The sequence below is a fragment of the Balaenoptera ricei genome, chromosome 1 (genome assembly GCF_028023285.1).
Source record: "Balaenoptera ricei isolate mBalRic1 chromosome 1, mBalRic1.hap2, whole genome shotgun sequence".
Lineage (NCBI taxonomy): Eukaryota > Metazoa > Chordata > Mammalia > Artiodactyla > Balaenopteridae > Balaenoptera > Balaenoptera ricei.
Genome location: NC_082639.1, coordinates 88,440,608 through 88,464,716, shown reverse-complemented (window position 1 = coordinate 88,464,716; position 24,109 = coordinate 88,440,608). Strand labels below are relative to the sequence as shown.

General features: G+C 38.6%; 1 protein-coding gene across 1 annotated transcript in view; it reads left to right on the top strand.

Annotated features, from left to right (window-relative positions):
* DBT (dihydrolipoamide branched chain transacylase E2) overlaps positions 1-15,779 on the top strand; it is a 44,011-nt gene extending 28,232 nt beyond the window's left edge. The window contains exons 5-11 of the mRNA XM_059927019.1: positions 97-218; positions 2,860-3,076; positions 4,381-4,547; positions 8,358-8,435; positions 10,189-10,380; positions 10,520-10,591; positions 13,868-15,779. Of these exons, the coding sequence (XP_059783002.1) occupies positions 97-218; positions 2,860-3,076; positions 4,381-4,547; positions 8,358-8,435; positions 10,189-10,380; positions 10,520-10,591; positions 13,868-14,035 (1,016 nt within the window). The 3' untranslated portion in view covers positions 14,036-15,779. The remainder of the gene's footprint in view (positions 1-96; positions 219-2,859; positions 3,077-4,380; positions 4,548-8,357; positions 8,436-10,188; positions 10,381-10,519; positions 10,592-13,867) is intronic.
* The last annotated feature ends 8,330 nt before the right edge of the window (positions 15,780-24,109 follow it).

The following is a 24,109-nucleotide window of genomic DNA, read 5'->3' as shown; positions in this document are numbered from 1 at the left end:
AAGTTGAATTTATTTATATGTTATAAGACACTAAGCTTGTTGTTTTTGTTGTTTCAGTATTTTCTACTAAAGAGTAAAATTTTACCTTGTTACCAGATTCAGAAGAAGATGTTGTTGAAACTCCTGCTGTGTCCCATGATGAACACACACACCAAGAGATAAAGGGCCAAAAAACACTGGCAACTCCTGCAGTTCGTCGCCTTGCAATGGAAAACAATGTAAGTTTTCTTAATATTTAAGTGTGAGATCACACAGAAGGTATACATGTGTATCTATGAAGAATTACCCAGCTATCCCATGATGAGATGGCTCAAGTTGGGATTAAAGGAAACATGAAAATGTCTGTTACTAAAAAGTGATAGTTGCATAAAAGTCCTCACGAGCAATGAAAAGAAAATTGTGAACTTATTATTCATGTTAATTGAGAAGTGTGGATTTATTATTCTTCCTGAGAGCCTAATAACAGTCAGGGCTATGATTTATTGAGCACTTGTAAATACTAGTGTCTTAGATCAGGTACCCTACAAGCATAGCTTGAGGACAGGCGTTTGGGAACACATGATTGATTGATTGATTGAGAGAGTGATCATCTTTACTAGGAATGAAGGAAGCAGTATAGGGAAGGGATGGGAAATGGGCCAGGCAAGGATGTGGTCCCAAGGATCTGCCTGATCCCAGGGAGGTAGGGAAAACCATAGAGCTATACTGACTTGAGTCAAGGAGCCTGGCCTTCTGTTTTCCCTCTTACCTGACAGTCATTGTTTCTTAACCTCCAAAGTGAGATGGCTCCTAGGCATTGTGCTAATAATTTACATGTTATCTCATTTAATCTTCACAACTCTGAGACAAAGGGCCCTTCTAAGACTTAGAGAGGTCAAATAACTGGTCCAAGGTCACACAGCTAACCCAGTGGTGGAACCAGGATTCTGAAGTGAGTCTCTGCGACTCTGAAACCAGTGCTCTTAATCATTAATAGTGTCTCAACAATTTTGTGTGTGTGTGTGTGTCTCAACAATTGATGCCTCCATTATTTGAGCACTTCTGAGCTAGACACTATACATACATTATCGCTAATCCTCACAGTAACCTTGCAGACTGGTTTGGATTATCCCCTTTTTGCAGATGAGAAAAGGTAGAGAAGTTGATTAAGTTGCCTAAAATCAAGTAAGTAGCTGAACTGGGGATTTGAGCACAAATCTGTCTGGTTCTAAAGCCTGAGTTCTTTCCCCTGTGCCTCACAATGCAGGCTTTTGTTTGTTTGTTTTTGAGAGAAGTAGTTAAATTACAGTTGGGGGGGAAAAAGTTTACATTTTGGGAATAAGAGTCATTAAAATGTTCATTCTCCTTCAGCTAGTTATCCTACCATTGGGGAACTATCCCAAGGAGATAATCTAGGATATATTAAAGTGTTTTATATAACCAAAAATTAGAAGGCACATATGTGTTCAAAATCAGGGAAATGCTTAGGAAAATTATGTTATAAACCCTTAATGAAAATTTATTAGCCATTGAATGTGTTCAAACATGAAGACGATTTAGCATAACAGAAAAATAGAAATAGTAGTATGGAACACTACACTGTTAAGGGCAGCAGATGAAATAATGATCTTATATATTGCTTTGAAAGCTATAAACATTTTACCATTTTAAAAAGAATTATCTAGAGGGACTACCTGTAGAAATATATGATGTGGCTTTCCTCTTCCTAAAGATGTGTATAATTAGAGCATTTGTATAAGTACTAGAAATTAAATAACAGATTTATTATTATAAAGTCACCTTTTTCCCCCTTTTTTTGCAGTTTGTATATTAATTAATTGAGTTTGTCTAAAATTAAAAACCAGTGGCACTTACAGTTGTTTGTAATTACCTAAAAATTATGTTTAAATTCTTAGAGTTCATTTGTTAAAAACTAAATGTTTGATGTGATAAAGTCCTTTACTCTTTTGTGGTCATTCTTAGGGAAGCATTAATACAAATGAAATAGGACTTAACCTTGAGAGTTTAACTAATATACACTATGCGTGAGGATATCATCCAAGCTAATGTGTCTTTTTATTTAAGTACAATTCAATTTAGTGAAATATTTTATCTCTATTACCGAGCATAGGAAGTGATTAAATAAAGCCAGATCACAAATATTTCCAAAAAGTATCATGAGTGCCCAGTAGAAAGTGGAATTATATCATCTATTGTTTATTCTGTGGAAAGCAATAATAAAACTTAACTATTTGACCCTTAACTTGGACCAATGAACTCACATTCCAAGTATGCCTCAATAAAGTTAATTTCAGTGTTTTGTACTGATCTTTCTAAAACAGCCATCAGAAAAAAACTAATTCAAGAGAGCTTTTATAGGATGATTATTTTAACCATTATGTGTTTACTGGTAGCCAAGGTCAGAAACAGTGGTCTACATTTGTTATAGTGTTTAACTCTTGTTTAAACTCTCAGTTCTTCTTATGTAGTCTCCAAGAATAGAAAAAAATCAAATAAGAATTATGCAAGAAATTTTGAAATAGTTGATTGTTTAAAAATATGTTTTCATAAATAGCTATATACAATGTAGATATTACATTGTTACCTCATGGGCAAATGAACAGTAAGTACAAAAGTAACAAATGATCACTTATGAAGAGTAGCTATAGTTTATAACATTCTATTGAGAAGATGAAAATGTTATTTATAGTTTGTAGTGTTCTATTAAGATAATTAAAATGTTATTTCCTTATTCTAATTTATTGGGCAGAGATACTTTTTTACCTTCAGTTCATTTAATTTCACTTAGAGACCTCAATGATGGGTTTATTTATTTTTTAGGTAGTTTTATTTTTAGCATTAAAATGTGTCATTTTTTAGATTAAGCTGAGTGAAGTTGTTGGCTCAGGAAAAGATGGCAGAATACTTAAAGAAGATATTCTCAGCTATCTGGAAAAGCAAACAGGAGCTATACTACCTCCTTCACCAAAAGCTGAAATTATGCCACCACCACCAAAACCAAAAGACAGAACTATTCCTATACCAATATCAAAACCTCCAGTATTCACAGGCAAAGACAGAACAGAACCCATAAAAGGTAATAATAATAGTAATGTAAGGTAATAGAGTAATTTATTTGGGGGGAAGCTGCTTCAACATGATGAAATTACAGTTTTTCTAGGAAAAGCTTTAATATATACTGATAATTTTTTTTTTATTTACTTATTTTATTTTTATTTTTGGCTGTGTTGGGTCTTCGTTTCTGTGCGAGGGCTTCCTCTAGTTGCGGCAAGCGGGGGCCACTCTTCATCGCGGTGCGCGGGCCTCTCACTATCGCGGCCTCTCTTGTTGCGGAGCATAGGCTCCAGACGCGCAGGCTCAGTGGTTGTGGCTCACGGGCCTAGCTGCTCCGTGGCATGTGGGATCTTCCCAGACCAGGGCTCGAACCCGTGTCCCCTGCATTAGCAGGCAGGTTCTCAACCACTGCACCACCAGGGAAGCCCCTGATAATTTTTAAAGAGTAATATGTTAGCAGGTTTCTTACAGTATAAATTTGTGTACAGATAATTTTTCTGTTTGAAGACTTGCTCGGGATATTTTAAATATTAGTTTTTGTTCGCTTTCAAAACAACTACTTCTGATTTGTTATTTACAAACTCTTAGGATGATTAACTTCCAGAAGAGTGGCTTTGCAAGAAGCCATTGTGTAAATACATGGCTTGCATCCTTTTGAATTTATTATTATTATTATTATTTTGGCATTATTATTATTTTTTTTTGTTTGGCTGCGTTGGGTCTTCGTTGCTGTGCTAGGACTTTCTCTAGTTGCGGCGAGCAGGGGCTATTCTTCATTGCGGTGCAAGCACTTCTCATTGCAGTGGCTTCTCTTGTTGCGGAGCACAGGCTCTAGGTGCGCAGGCTTCAGTAGCTGTGGCGCACGGGCTCAGTAGTTGTGGCTCGCAGGCTCTAGAGCACAGGCTCAGTAGTTGCGGTGCACGGGCTTAGTTGCGCCGCGACATGTGGGATCTTCCCAGACCAGAGCTCGAACCCGTGTCCCTTGCATTGGCAGGCGGATTCTTAACCACTGTGCCACCAGGGAAGCCCCCTTTTGAATTTTTTATATACCACAGTGTTGAAAGCAGTTACCTGTTATATTATTACAATTGACACTGGGTGTTGTGCTACAGTCAATGCTTCAGCATTGAAATTACTGGCTTTCAAGTTATGTAATGAAGATGGTAGCTCCAAGAGGAAGAGTTTAATTAAGAGTAAGTGACATTAGAGAACCTTCTATTTTAGTTTTTAAAGGGATTAAAGGATTTAAGAATTGTTATAAAGTACGTATATATATGCATATATGTATATATATGCATATATATATGTATATTTAATGTTTTCCAGGCTTTCACAAAGCGATGGTCAAGACCATGTCTGCAGCCCTGAATATACCTCATTTTGGGTATTGTGATGAGGTTGACCTTACTGAACTGGTTAAGCTACGAGAAGAATTAAAACCCATTGCTTTTGCTCGTGGAATTAAACTCTCCTTTATGCCCTTCTTCTTAAAGGTAAGATTTTAGTCATTTCAAACAAGGCTTGAGTAAGACATTTAAATTTTGTTTTGCGAATATGCAATGTGTTAACTATGGGTTTGAATAAAAATATATTTCTCACAATATCACATAGTTAGAAAAATGTACAAGTACACTCTCTTTGTTTCATGGAAGTTTATAAAATTGAAATATCTGTGTCAGATTTTTATCTACTTATCTCTTTGAGCTAGGTGAGGATTGTCCTGCCATGTAGGTAAAGCCTTTAATTCTGAAAGGATCACTCCAGCAAAGTCCTGATTTGAAGAAAAGTGAGACTTGGTATTGATCTTTCACTTTTCAACAAACTTATATTGAGGCTTCTGAGAATCATTTCTAGTACTAGGCCTTGGTGCCAGTATAAAAAAGAATAAGGCCATCAGCTGACCTTGAGCAGCTCACTAACCACCATTTAGAAAGCAGACGCCATATGCCTGACCCAGTACCAAGTGTGCTGTATACATGATCTCTTTTAATGATCAGAATAATGCTAACATGTAAATACTGCTATCCCCATTTTCCATTTAAGGAAATTGGCACTCAGAGAAGTTGAGAAACTTGTCAAGAATTTATATCTAACAAGTGGAGAAGCTAAGTTTTCGGTTCTGGTCCATTTTTCTCAAAAATGCATACTGTTGTCTCTAAATCCAGTGTGGCTTCCTACCAGCCCTTTCCATGGTTCTTTTCAATGGTTCCCCTTCAGGATTGCCTTCAGGATAGTTTCTAAATGCGTTAACATGGCGTAAAAAAGTATTTCTATGCGTCTCTGCCACCCACCTCTCCAGTCTTCTCTCTCACAGTCACTCTCTCCGCTATAGTCAGATTAAGCTACGCATAGTTGCTGGAATACACAACTTGACCTGAAATGCCGCCTCCTCCCTTGATCAAATACATGTGCATCCTAAACACCAAATTTTGTTCCAGTATGGAACAGAATACAGAAGCCGGTTCCTCCTACAGAAGCCAGTGGCTGTCACAGTTTGAGTTAAATGGCCTTTTGTTTCTCATTGCAGTTTATCTCAATGTATTGAAAGTGTTTATACTCAGTCGTCTCTTCACTGATGCTGAGTCTTGTAAGGCAGAAACTGTTCTCCTATATGTCCATCTTTTTAACAACTACCCTAACAGGGAAAGAGATGGTCTATAAACATGAGATGTAGTAGGTGCCAGTAAATGAGAGATCTGGACTATATTACAGCTATAGAGGGTCATCTGCAGAGGCACAGCAATTGAAACACGTGGATGAGATCACCCAAATTATGTGTGAAGGAGAAGAAAAGAAGGCTAAGGGTTTTACATCAGTGTTTAAGGGGTAGGTAGAAATTGAGTTGGCAAAGGCAATGGAAGAGGGTGAGTGGGGTCAGTGGTTTGACAATAGGAGAACCAGAAAAGAGTCACTTAATAGCCAAGTGTATCTATTGCTGTATAACAAACCACTCCCAAATTTCATGGTTTGAAACAATTACCATTTATTATTTCTCATGAATCTACAGGTGAGCAGGACCAGTCTGCTGATCTTAGCAGAGCTCACTTATATGTCTATAGACAGGTAGTAGATTGGCTAGGGGCCAGCTGGTGTAGGATGGCCTCAGTGAGGATGACTCATTTCTCTCCTGGATGTCTCTCCTATCTGCCCAGTATGCTAGCCTGCACATGGTCTCAGTACTGGCGGGGGTGAAGAGAGGAAGCAGAATGTTAGCACTTTCCCCAAGCTGTGCTGCACTGAGTTTGTTTTTAACTCATTGACCAAGGCAAGTCACATGACTAAGCTCAGAATCAGCTTGCAAGAGCACTGCCAAGGGACTTGGATACAGAAGCTCATTAAAGATTGGGGCCTTTGATTCAGCCTCTCACACCAAGAGACAAGAAAAAAGTTTTAAGAGGAGAGTAGATAATGGTTATATGCATTACAGAGGTTAAATAGGATAAGGGATGGGAACAGGCTATTGGATTGGTAATGAAGAGGTCATGTGTGGCCTCAGCTAGAACTTACTGAATAAAGTATTGTTGAGGTAGAAGCTTGGTTGCAGTTAGTTGGGGAATGAAAGAAATTGAGGAAGAGGAGAAACCTGAAAAAATATGCAAAAAGGCAGACAGGACATAGGTACAGGTGACAGTTATGGTGGTTGGAGTAGATTGAAGAAAGGTTCCACCTGCTCCCTCCCCTCCTGCACACCCTCAAGGAAGAATTGAGCAGATCTGTAGGCTGAGGGAAAGCGCTGGAAAATGGAAAGTTAAAAATGCGTGAATGGGAAGCACTGTTAGAACAGTGCCTGAGCATGAGGGCGGTGTGAGTTGAAGACCCCGGTGGAGAAATTCACCTGGAGGAGAAGAGAGTGCCACCTCTTGTTTCAGACTGGGTTCCTCTTACTGCTTCCCGTGACAAGTCTGTTTTGCAGCAAGGACAGTCCAGCTTTTTAATATGTTAAATTGATTTCATGATTGTTTTTCTTTATTGTTCCAGTCTGAATGAAATATCTGATCTTTATTTTGAAAATAAAAGTTAATATGCTTTGTTTTAAAATAATATTTTTTTCCAGTCTATATAATTTTAGAACATTTGGAAAATACTACAAAGTATTGTACAGGGGGAAAAAATGACCTCTTATCTGTGGACACACACCTTGTTTTTCCTTTTACAAAATTTGGATTATACTCAAAATACTGTTTTTAATGTATAACACTTTAACCTTAGTTATGGATTTTTATATAAAGAAGATTAAAGTTATAGTTATCAAATCAAATGCTTAATAAAACTTTCCTTAACTCTCTAGTTCAAGGATATGATTTCTTTTTTTCTGTCAAGACCACTGACCCACAGACAAAAATAACACTTAACACAATGCACATAAAGAACTCTTAATTGGACAAGATGAAGGCAGTAGGAGAGGGAATTCTTTTTAGGGACAATTTTGAACATTTTTATTTTCCTTTTTTTGGGGGGGGGGTGCTGTGCCACTTGGCACTGCTTACAGGATCTTAGTTCCCCAGCCAGGGATTGACCTGGGTCCACAGCAGTGAAAGCGTGGAGTCCTAACCACTGGACTGCCAGGGAATTCCCTATTTTCCTACTTTTTAAACTGACTATAAGGCATGACAGCCAAATGCAGTGTGTGAACTTTGATTAGATCCTGGATGGGCAGAGAAACAGCTATAAAGAATATTTTGGAGACAGGTAAATCTGAACATGGACAGAAGAGAAATGGTAGTAAGAGAAAAAAGGAAAAAGGAAAGGGAGAGATTAAGGCAGGAGAAGGCACAAATGCCATCAGTTCTGGGAAACGGGCTCTAAAGTAAATGTTTGCACCAGCTCTGCCCTTCGCTTGGCCAAGGACACCAGGTGGAACAGTGGCCTCTCAAATCCTTATCACTTGTTCTTTCTACACAGGAAAATAGCTTACTGCCTTTTTGTGTTTTAATTCAAAGTGTTTCTTTGAACTACAGGTTTGCTTCTCACGGAAACCTTAAGACTCTACATGTAAGTGAGGAAAACATGTAGAATTTAGACCTTTTTTTGGTACTTTGGTCAGTCTGCATAGTTACTTTGAAAATCTCCTTGATGTTTACAAGCTCCCTGACTACTTTATCTTTTATTCTTAAATGATAAGGGTAACTTAGTTCCACATTGCTGGGAGGTAACATAGGGAGTAATATGCCTGGTACATGTAGACTTGTAATTAAACTCAGCTTAAGTAAGAGTTCTTTCCTTCCATCCTTTACATCTTATTGCTTCAAATCCCCTATCCTTTCCAAGCTAAAAGTGCTAACGTTGTATTTCTCTCTAAACAGGCTGCTTCCTTGGGATTACTACAGTTTCCTATCCTTAATGCTTCTGTGGATGAAAACTGCCAGAACATAACATATAAGGTTGGCTATGTGCTGTGATAAATAAAAGTGCAAATGTGCTTGTAGGTTAAAGAAGCTTGTATTATACCTCAAGTGGTGATCTTCTTCAAACTGGAAATTAAAGTATGGGGTAAAACATTAAACTGAAGATAAATCTGTTGCTATTGATGTTGGTTTTACTTGCTAAAAATTAATGATACTATTCAGATACGCAGATTGACATTTTTAACGCCTTTTGGTTTTCTGGTTAAAATAATGGAAATATACAGCTGTGAGGCAATGGTTTACATTTCCCATCGTACATACCCTCTCCGCAAACAGAAGAGCTCTCTCAAAATGGAATTCCTGCAGTTTTTAAAACAAGAATAATTTAGGAACTTCCCTGGTGGTCCGGTGGTTAAGACTTCATGCTCCCAATGCAAGGGGCCCGGGTTCGATTCCTGGTCAGGGAACTAGATCCCTCATGCTGCAAGAAGATCCCGCACACAGCAACGAAAATCCCACGTGCCGCAACTAAGACCCGGCACAGCCAAATAAATAATAAATAAATATTTTTTTAAAAAAATAAATAAATAAAATCACATGCTTGTGTATTGATACTCATTTAAAACAATAAATAAAGGGACTTCCCTGGTGGTCCAGTGGTTAAGAATCCGCCTTCCAATGCAGGGGATGCGGGTTCGATCCCTGGTCGGGGAACTAAGATCCCACACGCCGCGGAGCAACTAAGCCCCGAGCGCTGTGGAGCCCGTGCACCACAATTAGAGAGACGCCTGCGTGCTGCAACGAAAGATCCCACGTGCCGCAACTAAGGCCTGGTGCAGCCAAAAATAAATAAATAAATATTTTTTAAAATTTAAAAAATAAATAAAATAAAACAATCATTTAAATGAGCAAAGTACTGAAAGTTTGAATTCGTTGAGTGAACTCTTCTGTTTGGAGTGAAAGTTCATTAAGGCTGAGAACTCTTTTGAGGATGCGGCCCTTACTTGTATTTCTTATTGGAAATATACACCAGGAAGTGAGCTTTACATTCTGGGGGGTTGCATCTAAAATCTTTCCATGTTATTAATACAATTTCCTCATTAAGTATATACTTGTTGCAAACAATTCAGACAAGAAAATAGTGATATTTACCTTCAGTCCCATAATCCTAAGATAACTCACTGTTTATGCTGAGATGTACATCTGTCTAGGATTTTATTTTTACACAGTTAAAAAATATGGAATTATATATATTATATATATATATATAAAATAGATATCTTTTTAAATTTAAAACGTTTTTCTTTTAACTATTTTCTTTTCTATTTAATATGTTTTAGACATCATTACATGTCAATAAATATAACTTTGTTATCATTTGTTTAGCCAGTGACTTATTGATAAACATTTTGATCATTTGCACTTTCTCAATCTTACAAACAATCTGACTCAACATCTCTGTTCATCTCTACATACTTTTGCATTTATCTCCTTAGCACACATTTTTGTAAATGTTGGTACGTACTGTTAAATGTTCTCCAGAAAGTATATACCAGCTTACGCTTCCACTAACAATGGATGGAAATAATCTATTGCCCTATATTCTTACCAAAAGAAATTTATCTTTTTCAAAAAAATCTTTTAAAATTATTTCTTTTAAATCATCACCAAAATGGTGAAAATAGTTTTCTATAGTTGAGTTCATAAGGCAGTGAAGGTTGAGACTTTCTTTTCTGTTAGCTTATGAAAAGGCTGCTGTATAATTGTTTGTTTGTTTGTTTGTTTTTAGGCTTCTCATAACATTGGGATAGCAATGGATACAGAGCAGGGCTTGATTGTACCTAATGTGAAAAATATTCAGATCCGCTCCATATTTGAGATCGCCACTGAATTGAACCGCCTCCAGAAATTGGGCTCTGCAGGTCAGCTCAGCACCAGTGACCTTACAGGAGGAACATTTACTCTTTCCAACATTGGATCAGTGAGTAATAGTAATGTTCAAGTTCATAAACCATAACTTAAGATTTGTGACCATATGCTCAGTTAAAAAATATAAACTTCAATTTGCCATTTGTTCCTCAGAAGCTTAGTTTTTCTACTCTATTTTGTTTGTTTTTTAGATTGGTGGTACCTACGCCAGACCAGTGATATTGCCACCCGAAGTGGCAATTGGGGCAGTGGGAACAATTAAGGTATGTTTGTTACATAGTTGAAAAAAGAGTTTAAGCAAATTGGGGTAGGAAAAACAAATAAGAGTAACTGCTTCTGAGGTTTTTCCCCTCACTTTGTAGGTTTGAGTATGGTATTGGGTTTAGTAAGCCAATTATTTCTTCCTGAGAACTAGGTCTACAACTCCGATGGCTGCCTCTGTAGAGTAAATGCTTGTCATCTGAATTGTTTCTGTATGGATCAACCATTGTGAATTATGCCAGGCACAGGTGTGAGTCTTTATGAATAATCACAAATGTAGCCAATCTGAGTCTATCAAAATATCTTTATTTCAGAATACCAAAGAATAATAGTAAGCCAATCCAAATTATTATTTATAACGGGAAAACACCATTGAGAGCGTTTTTCTTAAACTTTGCTCTGTTCAAGAATCATTGGGAGTGCAGTTAAAAACGCAGATTTCTTGGCCTTGGGGACAGAGCCTCCAAAATTTACATATTAAACAAGAACCCATGTGTCCATGTTATAGGAGACTGACTTAGAATAAGGGTTGCAGTGATTCTTAACCCTGGCTACACATTAGAATCATCTGGAGAGTGTGAAAAAAGTGCCCAAGCTCACCCCATACCAACTGCACCAGAATTTGTGGGGGCTGGGGCTTGGGCATCCCTATTAACTCAGGGTTGAGAACCACCAGAGTTAAAGGAATAAGCTCATAGATACCATTTCAATACCACCATTATTAAATGTCATTGTCACTACATTAACCTTGATTTTGATCTTCACATTTTCAGAAGAACCTTGCTTCTTCTCTGTATTTATAATGCTTCCACATGGAACATCTCTGGGACTTGCTTTTCATGAGTTTATTACTTTCATGTTGGCATCCAAAATCTTCACAGATACTCTCCTTCAGCCTTTGATTTGCTTTCTAGCAGTTACTCTAGAAGTTACTCCCTCTTCTAGCTCTACTTTCCCTTCTGGCACACAGAAGAGACAGGGAGGAAAAATAAGAACACATAGCATGACACTGTTCTGTCCAAATCAGGAGTTTCTCTAAGGGATTAACTTCTCTATCACTCATCCGCCCCCAACAAGCATTCAGCATTTGATTCTCAAAGAATTCTGACTTTTTGCAGCTTACAAACAAACCATCATACCTATTTAACAAAGTTTTGTTTTCCCTTTTCCTGAAAGCAGTTTGTTTTCTTCTGAATTGTACATATAGGTATGTAACTGTGGTAAACTATACATGACAAAGTTTAGCATTTTAATCAAAGTGTAGGTACAGTCACACTGTTTGCAACAATCACCACCGTCCATCTCCAGAACTTTTTTATCATCCCAAACTGAGACTCTGTGTGTACAATATATACCACATTTTGTTAATCTATTCATCTCTAATGAGTATTTGGGTTGTTTCCATTTTTTGGCTATTATGAATAATGCTGCTATGAACATTGGTGTGCAATTACCTGTGTGAGATGCATTTTTTCAGAATCATCTTACTCATGGTTTTTTCAAGTTATGAAGCATAGTTCTTGAAGTATAAATCTTCATAGTGACTTAATGTAGTTAATCTTTGTTGGGTAGGGACAGTATTTCATTCCTTTCTCCCTTTGGGTCATCTCTCCTTTGCTATCTTTTGTTTTCACTGTAAATTTTAAACTGTCACTAAATAGTCTTAAGTCACTAAAACCTCCACATTCCTCAATTCTCAGTCCTTATCTTTCTTGACCTATTAGCTGCGCTTGAGTTGATCGATACCGCCTCTTTGGAAAAGCTTCTTCGCTGAGACTTGCAGAAAACCTCGCTAGTCTGCTTCCCCCCTACCTAGCGCCTGTTCCCTCTGAGTCTCCTTTGCCTGTACCTCCTCGTCTCCCAACCTCTAAACATTGGAGTACCCCAGGGCTCAGTTCTGGCCCTTTTCTTTATCTGATCCAGTCTCACAGCTTTAAATACCATTTATATGTGGATAGCTCCCAAGTTTATATCTCCAGACCAGACTAGACCTCTCCTTTGAACTCCAAACTCTTATTTCCTACTCGGAAGTCTAATTAGGCATCTCCAGTTTCCTGCTCCTTCCCTCACCACCCCACCCTCTCACCTGCTCCTCCTGAAGTCTTCTCCTTTCAGTGACTGGCCATTCTGTTCAGAAACCTCCAATAGCTTCTCACCTCACTCCAAATCAAAGGCAAACTAGCTGCAGTGGCCTACCATGGCTCTACACTGGTGCCACTCAGTGTGACTGGGACCCACATCAGGCTGTGACTGTTGTATCCGGCCTATGAGGGGAGAACTACAGAAGGGGAGAGTAGGGCTTAGAAACCTTCATTGCCCTTTGACAGAGTGATTTTATGTCTACTGAACCTAACAATAAGAGGTGGATCTTAACATTTTGTATATCTTTTTATATCATTATAAAAAGATAATATATTTCTGATATATATTCACTTTTGATTTTTTTTTTTTTTAAATAGCCTGCAATGAATTCTCTTTTTTTTAAATCTGTTTTTGGAAAAGTCAGAGACAGACTGGGAAGCATAACTGTTGTCTTAGCAACATGCCCCCCTTCAGCCTGCTCTTTCTGTGACCTCATCTCCCACCTCTCACCCCGGCCCCTCCACTGCGGCCTCCCTGCCAACTTTGCTGGTCCTCCAACACTCCAGCCATGCTTCCCCCCGTCTTTCTCCAGGTGTCCATATGGCTTGCTTCCTCACTGCCTTCAGTGAGGACACCTTCTTGGTGAGGCTTTCCCTGCCCACCTGTTAAAAAAAAAAATGCAACCTCTCCCCTATTTCCACCTCCTGCATATAATCTCTATCTCTCCATTCCAAAGTGCTTTAGTTTTTCATTTGCACTTTTCACTATCTAACACACTATATATTTTTTACTTATTTATCTTAATCGTCTGTCTCTCCCCATTAAAATGTTAGCTCCAAGAGGGCAAGGATTGTTATTTGTTTTGTTCATTGCTTTATCCCCAGAGTCTAGAAGAGTACCTGGTACATGGTAGATGCTCAATAAATAGCTGTTAAATAATTGAAATCTGAAATGAAGTTTACTGTACATACGGAAATTAGACAGGCGACAGGAAATACCTTGGAGAAACTCTGAAAGCTTGAAGCACACACTCACAAAGATAGGAAGAGTAGTAGTTAGCATTATCAAAAGTCATTTGGGATGCCCATTTCTTCTCTATTATAGGGAGGGAGATATGCCTAATCTTTCACCATTGTTTTTACTAGAGCTTGCTTTGAGCAAGTGAAGGCTGACCCTGTCCTTTTCCTTATTTGTAGGCCCTTCCCCGATTTAACGAGAAAGGGGAAGTATATAAGGCCCAGATAATGAATGTGAGCTGGTCAGCTGATCACAGAATTATTGATGGTGCTACAATGTCACGCTTCTCCAATTTGTGGAAATCCTACTTAGAAAACCCAGCTTTTATGCTACTAGATCTGAAATGAAGATTGATAAGACATCCTTGAACTTTCTGAGCTTCGAAAGAAAATGCAGAGCCCAGCTGTGCAGCACACGTTCCTCATTGCAGTTTGTATTGTAAATGATTTGTAATGTATGATTACAGTTCTGAGACACAATATGTATCACTATTCTGTTAGGGTTTTTACTGAAAAGGAATAATGGTATAATAGTTCTCCTGGGCTGTCACATTTTATAGGTCATAGTACAACTTCTTAATATAGTGCTGAGGTCTTTGTGTCAATGGATTGAAACTGGCCGGGACAACAAAATGAATATTACTGAAAGACAGGCCACCATATACAGTATTTGCCCTATTTTTTTCTTTCTTTTTATTTTAGACTAACTCTTTTTATAAACTTTTTTAAATTTATTTTATTTATTATTTTTGGCTGCGTCAGGTCTTAATTGCGGCACGCGGGATATTCGTTGAGGCATGTGGGATCTTTCCTTGCGGCACGGGATCTTCATTGTGGCGTGCGGGCTTCTCTCTAGTTGTGGCGTGTGGGTTTTCTCTCTCTAGTTGTGGCGTGCGGGCCCCAGGGCGTGTGGGCTCTGTAGTTTGCGGCGCACGGGCTCTAGCTGAGGTACGCGAGCTCAGTAGTTGTGGCGCACAGGCTTAGTTGCCCTGGGCATGTGGAATCTTAGTACCCTGACCAGGGATTGAACCTACATCCCCTGCATTGTAAGGCAGATTCTTTACCACTGGACCACCAGTGAAGTCTCTAAACTAATTCTTAATGAAATTTTTCAATTATACTTAGTTGGGAAAAGGAATTTATATGCAAAAGTATTTTCTATTTCCCCACAAGAATGCAAATTATTGTATAAAATAAGTGCAATTGTATTTACCTTTTAAGATATCCTGGAGTGTGTGTTGCTCTGTAGAGATTATCATCTGTAAATGTCTTATTTGTATAAATTAATATCTTCTAAAAGGGAAAATTATAAGCTAATCTTAAAAATGCCCAATTATAGTTTTATAGCCAGTAAGGCCATTAAAAGTATTTGTTTAAAGTGGATATACTTTTAGAATTTGGTAATGGTTTAGTGTTTTATTGGGAAAAACTTCACCTTTGCAACCTTGCTTCAATGTAAGGAAGGTACTTTAAATGTAGCAACCACTGACATTGTGTTACATTCAGAAGTCCATTGCCTTTTAACTTTTTTTTTTACTTTCTTGGTCTTCAGCTAAAAAAATAGGATAGATTAAGAAGTTAGGGTCTATTCTATTCTTCATATCCTGAGAAGGAATATGAATAAGGGGAGAGAGAAGACTAATGGGTAATTATGGACATTAAAATAAAATAATAAATTTTGCACAGAAATAAAGGTATCCTCATGATCATTTTGTTAGAGGCCCACTTGAATCAGAAATTCAGGTTGTTTCTAATATTGTCTAATTGAATACTGTATGTTCAAGTGAAGTTTTGTGACAGAAGAAGTTGTTTTAATGTCTACTTGATTTTTTTCAAAATGGAAATGATGTATAATTCAGAAAATAATGAATCTAATGAATGTTATTTTTAAAATTCAGATAATATGAAAAGTTGCAAAGAAAATAAAATCAACCATAATCCAACCACTATTAACATTTTGATCAAGGTATCTGTATACATAGCTATTCTTTTTATGAAAATAAGATTGTGCTGTATCTACTATTTTATAGTTTGATTTTATAAATTTAACATTATGAGTCAATAAACAGTTCCACATTATGATACTTTTAAATGGCTGCATAATATTCTATTGTTTGCATTTATTACACATCTAAATGTTAAACATCTACTGTATACTAAGTGTGATGCTAAGCAGTGGGTACGCATGCCCATCCTCATGGTTCCTGCCTTCACTGGGCTTACAGTCTAGGGAGGGAGACAGATATTTAATAATCATAAAAATAAGAATATAATTAACTCCTAAGTAGGAGAAAACAGGGTGCTATGAGAGCATCTAATAGAAGTTACTGATCCTGTCTGGGAAGATCAGGAGAGGAGGTACCATAATTTAACCAATTCCCTGTTGATGGCATTTACAGAATTTTAAGTGAAGAATGACATGATCAGTAAAAATTTCCCCTTCACTTAAGAAATGTGAAAACTAGGAGAACAAGAGCTTTGAATTAAGTATGTAATATGTTCCCCTAAAAGTCCAACAACTTTGGCTCAAAATAAACCCTTGAGCTATCTGTTCTATCCCAAATCCCTGCCATTACCACCTTCTCTTTTGTCTCATCCTTTGAGAATTCAGCAAAGGATTTGCTTTCCATTGTGTGTTGGACCTTTAAGATAAGAGGATCCACTGGGAGGGATGAGGGGGCCAGGAGCACAGCCGTAGTAGCAGTGCGGGTCCACAGGGCTCCACACGTCATAGGGCGGGAACTGTTTAGAACAAGGCCTTAGCCGTATTCCTAAAGGTTGAAATTAAAGGGAAGAAGCCAGAAAATTCAAGTCCTTCACTAGTATGTCTGGAGGTTGGAAGGTACTATATGTCTATGGGGGAGAAGCCAAAGTTATTGGCCCCAAATTATTGTTGGGAGCGCCCAACAAGAAAATCAAGGTTCCATTCATTATATGGGGCATTCCTCTGATTTTGAAAAGGAAGCACAATAGGGAAGGAAGTTTGAAGGACAGAAGCCAGATTGGTATTAATTTCCATTTCAGAGATCAAAATATACCAAATCTTGAAACATTCCAAGAAGTGGTTATGTAGGGAAAAGAGAGCCCACAGGCCTGTTTCGGCATTTCCCATGGCTTTCCAAAGTGGGTCCCAAAGGTCACTTGATGGATTTCTTTGCTGACTTCTAAGTAAACTACGGTTTGAGAAAGATGATGGAACTCACTCAGCACTGCCCTGCAGCCCCGAAGTACAAACCTTTCCTTGACGTCTTCAGACTTATTTAACATTCACCCTGTAATTGATTAATTAGTTCATTCTGCACATATTTATTACTGAATATATGTATTCAGTTCCAGGCCCTGGGATATACACTGTGGATAAAGATGAAGAAGATAGATGAAGTTTCTGACCTCACAGTGAGAACTCTGGCTGGTGATTAAAGCCTTCACCAGAAGTGGGTCTGTGCCAGTGACATGGAGGAGAGCAGTGCTTCTAGAGTTGAGTTGTATCTCCAGTCAGTTCTTAATGGCGGTTTTGCTCCTTCCCTATAAACTGTCGTTTCTCACTGAGGTTAGATCATTGTGTCTCCTTTACACACTAGACCTGCCTCATCAATCCTGCCTCACAAACCGTACACCTAATAATAAGATAGACTCTGTCCTTAGGTCACACAGACACAGGCCATTCAAGCTCTTCAGGTTACGGTTTGGGTGTTGCTTTTCATGAGGCAAGCAACATAGGGGACCTACATGAGCCCAGACATTTAGGGAGCAATATGCAAGGGCTGTACCATCTGAGCATAATATTTTCAGAGTGCACATAAAAGAGCTTCTAATTAAACTACCATCAATGAGTCATCTAGCCTCTATGCTCATGAAATAGTGGTAGAGAGGGAAAAATTGAGTAAAATTTGAGACAATGATAATAATAGTGTCAGGCACCACTAATGCTTTACATATATTCATTCGTTTCGTCTCTCCAGAAACACTATGAGGTAGGTGCAATGATTAGCCCCATTTGAGGAAACAGAGTTTAAGTACTTAGATGTGTGTGGATTAACATACTCTAAAGAAGTATAAAAAGCTAAACTACTATACCTCACTTCGTGTTCCAAATGTCAGGATTGTTCATGATTTTATGCTGTTTGAGGAACTGGTATTATTGAGCTAAAAGAAAGAGAGTTTTTGTTTGTCTTAGGGGTCTTAGCAGTTTGAAATGCTCCCTGAAGTCCCTGCGTTCTCCAGGCACCGAAAGGAAGGGGTTTTGGTGTTATGAATTCTCTGCAGCAGTAGTTTATGAGAGCAGCATTATGTCAGTTCACCTCAGAACAGGATCTACCAACATCCTCCTGTTCTCTTACTGAGCCAGCCTTTACACACCAGAACCAAACTGTAGAAGAGAGCTGGCCATTGGGGATTCTCAGAGTACAGGATGCTTCCTTTAGGAATGAGAGTGAAACCTGAAGCTGCCTGCAGTGATGTCCCAGTTGTTCCTGGTGGCCTGTAGCAAAGCATGAGGACGATATCACGTGCTTCGGGAGATGATCAAAGGAAAATCCTGAGGCTTCCAGAGGAAAGGATTGGGGTCTCCGTCCTTGCAGAGAGTGCCTTATCTTCCCCAGGTACAAGCACTCGAAAACTAGAAAGAGGTAAGTACAGAATTTGGGTTTCAGAAGATCCTCTTATGCGCTTTATCGTCTGTCACAATGAATTAGTCCCCATTCCCTGAAAACAACATGCAGTGTATTTCATGTTTCCATGCCTTTGCTGGGCTTGTTTCTCCACTCTGGTCTCCACCAGAAGAAAATCCAGAACAAAAGTCACTTCCTTTTTTAGACCTCCTCTGACTGCACCTCCCTACGTTTGAGTCAGTATTAATTTTTCCTCTCTCTCTCCTGCTTTGTCCACACCTCCAACAGGACTCATGCAGTGATGTAGCTGGATGAGTATGTCTTCACTGCTGGCCTGTGAACCTTCTCAGTAGCCCCAGCTCAACTGCCTAGTACTCAGTATGTGCTGGTTGACTTAAAAAGAAATCTATGCCCTGGATCTGATTACATTTTTTTATGAGTCCTCATGTAGCATTGAAGCATTGCCAATGACCCAGAAAAGTATAATGTGAAGCAACCATGGCCATGAGGCAGCTCTTGTATCTATGGAATGACTCTGAATGGCTATGCCTGCTACAAGGAAAAGTATCTAGAGGAAAAGGAATCTGTTCAAACCTCCCTATAATTGGTAAGACATTTGTTTTAAATGTTTGACAAAAGACAGTTATATTTTCTATGTGTTGTGTATATTTCATAGTTCATTGTAATTCCTCAGTTAATCAGAATGTTTAGTGCTTTCAGGCTCATTTTAGATTTTATAGAACTTGGATCATTATTTTGCTTTTTAAAATGTTTACTGCAAATGATTCATTTATGCCACTACACCATGTGACTAAGCAAAGCAATGATTTATGTGAGGCCAAGCAGGAAATAACACAGCCAAATTCTCCAATGTTATTTATATGGGAAAACAATACCCACATTACAGGTGCATTTACTATGCCAAAAAAGTAGAAACTACTTAATTTATTGATTTACTGATTTATTGATTTATGCCCTGCCACTTTCAGAAAGAATTTAAGAAAGCAACTGTGTCCATAGTCATATTCACCACATTTGAACAGTATAACTATCATTGTTGTGTTGTTGTTTATAGTTACCTTTACATAACTTTTTTATAAATAAAGTTTTATTGGAACATGGTCCCACACATACTTTTATGTATTTTTTTTTTTAATGCTCTATGGAGTTGGGTTTTTTTGGGGGTTCTTTGTTTTTTTATTTTTTGGCTGTGTTGGGTCTTCGTTGCTGTGCACGGGCTTTCTCTGGTTGTGTAGAGCAGGGGCTACTCTTCGTTGCGGTGCTTGGGCTTCTCATTGCCGTGGCTTCTCTTGTGGCGGAGCACAGACTCTAGGAGTGTGGGCTTCAGTAGTTGTGGCTCGCAGGCTCTGGAGCGCAGACTCAGTAGTTGTGGCACGCGGGCTTAGTTGCTCCATGGCATGTGGGATCTTCCCGGACCAGGGCCTGAACCCGTGACCCCACATTGGCAGGCCGATTCTTAACCACTGCGCCACCAGGGAACTCCACATTTTAAATTAAGCATCTCAGGACTTCCCTGGTGGTGCAGTGGTTAAGAATCCGCCTGCCAATGCAGGGGACACGGGTTCGATCCCTGGTCCGGGAAGATCCTACATGCCACGGAGCAACTAAGCCCGAGTGCCACAACTACTGAGGCCTGCGCGCCTAGAGCCCGTGCTTTGCAACAAGAGAAGCCACCGCAATGAGAAGCCTGCGCACCACAACAAAGAGCAGCCCCCGCTTGCCGCAACTAGAGAAAGCCCGTGCACAGCAACGAGACCCAACGCAGCCAAAAACAAACAAACTAAAAAAAAAGAGAGAGGGAATCTTAAATTCAGTCTTGATTTTTCTGTTTTTCCAGAGAGACACAGACAGCACCAAGTCAGTTGTCTTCTTCCCACTTCCTAGTTCCGCCTTTTTGCATCCCAGCCTTGCCAAAACTGAATTCTCGTTCCCCTGGTTGATGAAAACTTATTCAGATAATTTATATGTCCTTGGTAACCATCAGAAACCTAACTTGGCACCCACAGAATTTCCGTGAATGGGTCTCCCAGGGTACCCAACCCTGGGAAATCTACTCAGGGGACATTCTGAGTCCTTCCTGACTCAGTTCCTTCTCTGATACTCTTGCTCAGGTTTTAGGAAGTAATTCTCTAGTCATCTTCTCTCTTTTTTTTTTTTTCATTTCTCTCTCTCTCTTTTTAACATCTTTATTGGAGTATAATTGCTTTAGAGTGTTTTGTTAATTTCTGCTGTACAACCAAGTGAATCAACTATATGTATACGTATATCCCCATATCCCCTCCCTCTTGCATCTCCCTCCCACCCTCCTTATCCCACCCCTCTAGGTGGTCGCAAAGCACCAAGCTGATCTCCCTGTGCCATGCAGCTGCTTCCCACTAGCTATCTCTTTTACATTTGGTAGTGTATATATGTCAATGCTACTCTCTTCGCCCCAGCTTACTCTTCCCCCTCTCCGTGTCCTCAAGTCCATTCTCTACATCTGTGTCTTTATTCCTGTCCTGCCCCTAGGTTCATCAGAACCTTTTTTTTTTTTTTTTTAGATTCCGTATATATGTGTTAGCATATGGTATTTGTTTTTCTCTTTCTGACTTACTTCACTCTGTATGACAGACTCTAGGTCCATCTGCCTCACCACAAATAACTCAATTTCGTTTCTTTTTATGGCTGAGTAATATTCTGCTGCATATACCTGCCACATCTTCTTTATCCATTCATCTCTCGATGGACACTTAGGTTGCTTCCATGTCCTGGCTATTGCAAACAGTGCGGCAATGAACATTGTGGTACATGACTTTTTGAATTATGGTTTTCTCAGGGTATATGCCCAGTAGTGGGATTGCTGGGTCATATGGCAGTTCCATTTTTAGTTTTTTAAGGAACCTCCATACTGTTCTCTGTAGTGGCTGCACCAATCTACATTCCCACCAACAGTGCAAGAGGGTTCCCTCTTCTCCACACCCTCTCCAGCATTTACTGTTTGTAGATTTTTTGATGATGGCCATTCTGACCAGTGTGAGGTGATACCCCACTGTAGTTTTGATTCAAATTTCTCTAATGACTAGTGATGCCGAGCATCCCCTCATGTGTCCACTGGCAATCTGTATATCCTCTTTGGAGAAACATCTATTCATTTCCTCTGCCCATCTTTGGATTGGGTTGTTTGTTTTTTTGATATTGAGCGGCATGAGCTGCTTGTATATTTTGGAGATTAATCCTTTGTCAGTTGCTTCGTTTACAAATATTATCTTCCATTCTGAGGGCTGTCTTTCGTCTTTTCTATGGTTGCCTTTGCTGTGCAAAAGCTTTTAAGTTTCATTAGGTCCCATTTGTTTATTTTTGTTTTCATTTCCATTACTCTAGGAGGTGGGTCAAAAAGGATCTTGCTGTGATTTATGTCATAGAGTGTTCTGCCTATGCTTTCCTCTAAGAGTTTGATAGTGTCTGGCCCTACATTTAGGTCTTTAATCCATTTTGAGTTTATTTCTGTTAGGAAGTGTTCTAATTTCATTCTTTTACATGTAGCTGTCCAGTTTTCCCAGCACCACTCATTGAAGAGGCTTTCCTCTCTCCATTGTATACTCTTGCCTCCTTTATCAAAGATAAGGTGACCATAGGTGCATGGGTTTATCTCTGGGCCCTCTATCCTGCTCCACCAATCTATATTTCTGTCTTCATGCCAGCACCACACTGTCTTGATTACTGTAGCTTTGTATTATAGTCTGAAGTCTGGGAGCCTGATGCCTCCAGCTCCGTTTTTCTTTCTCAAGATGGCTTTGGCTATTCAGGGTCTTTTGTGTTTCCATACAAATTGTGCAAATTTTTGTTCTAGTTCTGTGAAAAATGCCATTGGTAGTTTGATAGGGATTGCATTGAATCTGTAGATGGCTTTGGGTTGTATAGTCATTTTCACAATGTTGATTCTTCCAATCCAAGAACAGAGTATATCTCTCCATCTGTTTGTATCATCTTTAATTTCTCTCATCAGTGTCTTATAGTTTTCTGCATACAGGTCTTTTGTCTCCTTAGGTAGGTTTATTCCTAGGTATTTTATTCTTTTTGTTGCAGTGGTAAATGGGAGTGTTTCCTTAATTTGTTTTTCAGATTTTTCATCATTAGTGTATAGGAATGCAAGAGATTTCTTTGCATTAATTTTGTATCCTACTACTCTACCAAATTAATTGATTAGCTCTAGTAGTTTTCTGGTAGCATCTTTAGGATTCTCTATGTATAGTATCATGTCATCTGCAAACAGTGACAGTTTTACATCTTCTTTTCCGATTTGAATTCCTTTTATTTCTTTTTCTTCTCTGATTGCTGTGGCTAAAACTTCCAAAACTATGTTGAATAATAGTGGTGAGAGTGGGCAACATTGTCTTGTTCCTGATCTTAGAAGAAATGGTTTCAGTTTTTCACCATTGAGAATGATGTTTGCTGTGGGTTTGTCATATGTGGCCTTTATTATGTTGAGGTAGGTTCTCTCTATGCCTACTTTCCAGAGAGTTTTTATCATAAATGGGTGTTGAATTTTGTCGAAAGCTTTTTCTGCATCTATTGAGATTATCATGTGGTTTTTCTCCTCCAATTTGTTAATATGGTGTATCACATTGATTGATTTGCATATATTGAAGAATCCTTGCATTCCTGGGATAAACCCCACTTGATCATGGTGATTGATCCTTTTAATGTGCTATTGGAATTTGTTTGCTAGTATTTTGTTGAGGATTTTTGCATCTGTGTTCATCAGAGACATTGGCTGTAGCTTTCTTTTTTTGTGACATCTTTGTCTGGTTTGGTATCTGGGTGATGGTGGCCTTGTAGAATGAGTTTGGGAGTGTTCCTCCCTCTACTATATTTTGGAAGAGTTTGAGAAGGATATGTGTTAGCTCTTCTCTAAATGTTTGATAGAATTCGCTTGTGAAGCCATCTGGTCCTGAGCTTTTGTTTGTTGGAAGATTTTAAATCACAGTTTCAATTTCAGTGCTTATGATTGGACTGTTTATATTTTCTATTTCTTCCTAGTTCAGTCTCGGAAGGTTGTGCTTTTCTAAGAATGTGTCCATTTCTTCCAGGTTGTCCATTTTATTGGCATATAGTTGCTTGTAGTAATCTCTCATGATCCTTTGTATTTCTGCAGTGTCAGTTGTTACTTCTTTTTCATTTCTAATTCTGTTGATTTGAGTCTTTTCCCTTTTTTTCTTGATGGGTCTGGCTAATGGTTTATCAATTTTGTTTATCTTCTTAAAGAACCAGCTTTTAGTTTTATTGATCTTTGCTATTGTTTCTTTCATTTCTTTTTCATTTATTTCTGATCTTTATGATTTCTTTCCTTCTTCTGACTTTGGGGTTTTTTTTCATTCTTCTTTCTCTAATTGCTTTAGGTATAAGGTTAGGTTGTTTATTTGAGATTTTTCTTGTTTCTTGAGGTAAGTTGTATGGTTATAAACTTCCCTCTTAGAACTGCTTTTGCTGCATCCCACAGGTTTTGGATCGTCGTGTTTTCATTGTTATTTGTTTCTATGTATTTTTTGATTTCCTCTTTGATTTCTTCAGTGATCTCTTGGTTATTTAGTTGTGTATTGTTTAGCCTCCATGTGTTTGTATCCTTCACAGTTTTTTCCCTGTAATTGATATCTAGTCTCATAGCATTGTGGCCAGAAAAGATACTTGATATGATTTCAATTTTCTTAAATTTACCAAGGCTTGATTTGTGACCCAAGATATGGTCTATCCTGGAGAATGTTCCATGTGAACTTGAGAAGAAAGTGTATTCTGCTGTTTTGGGATGGAATGT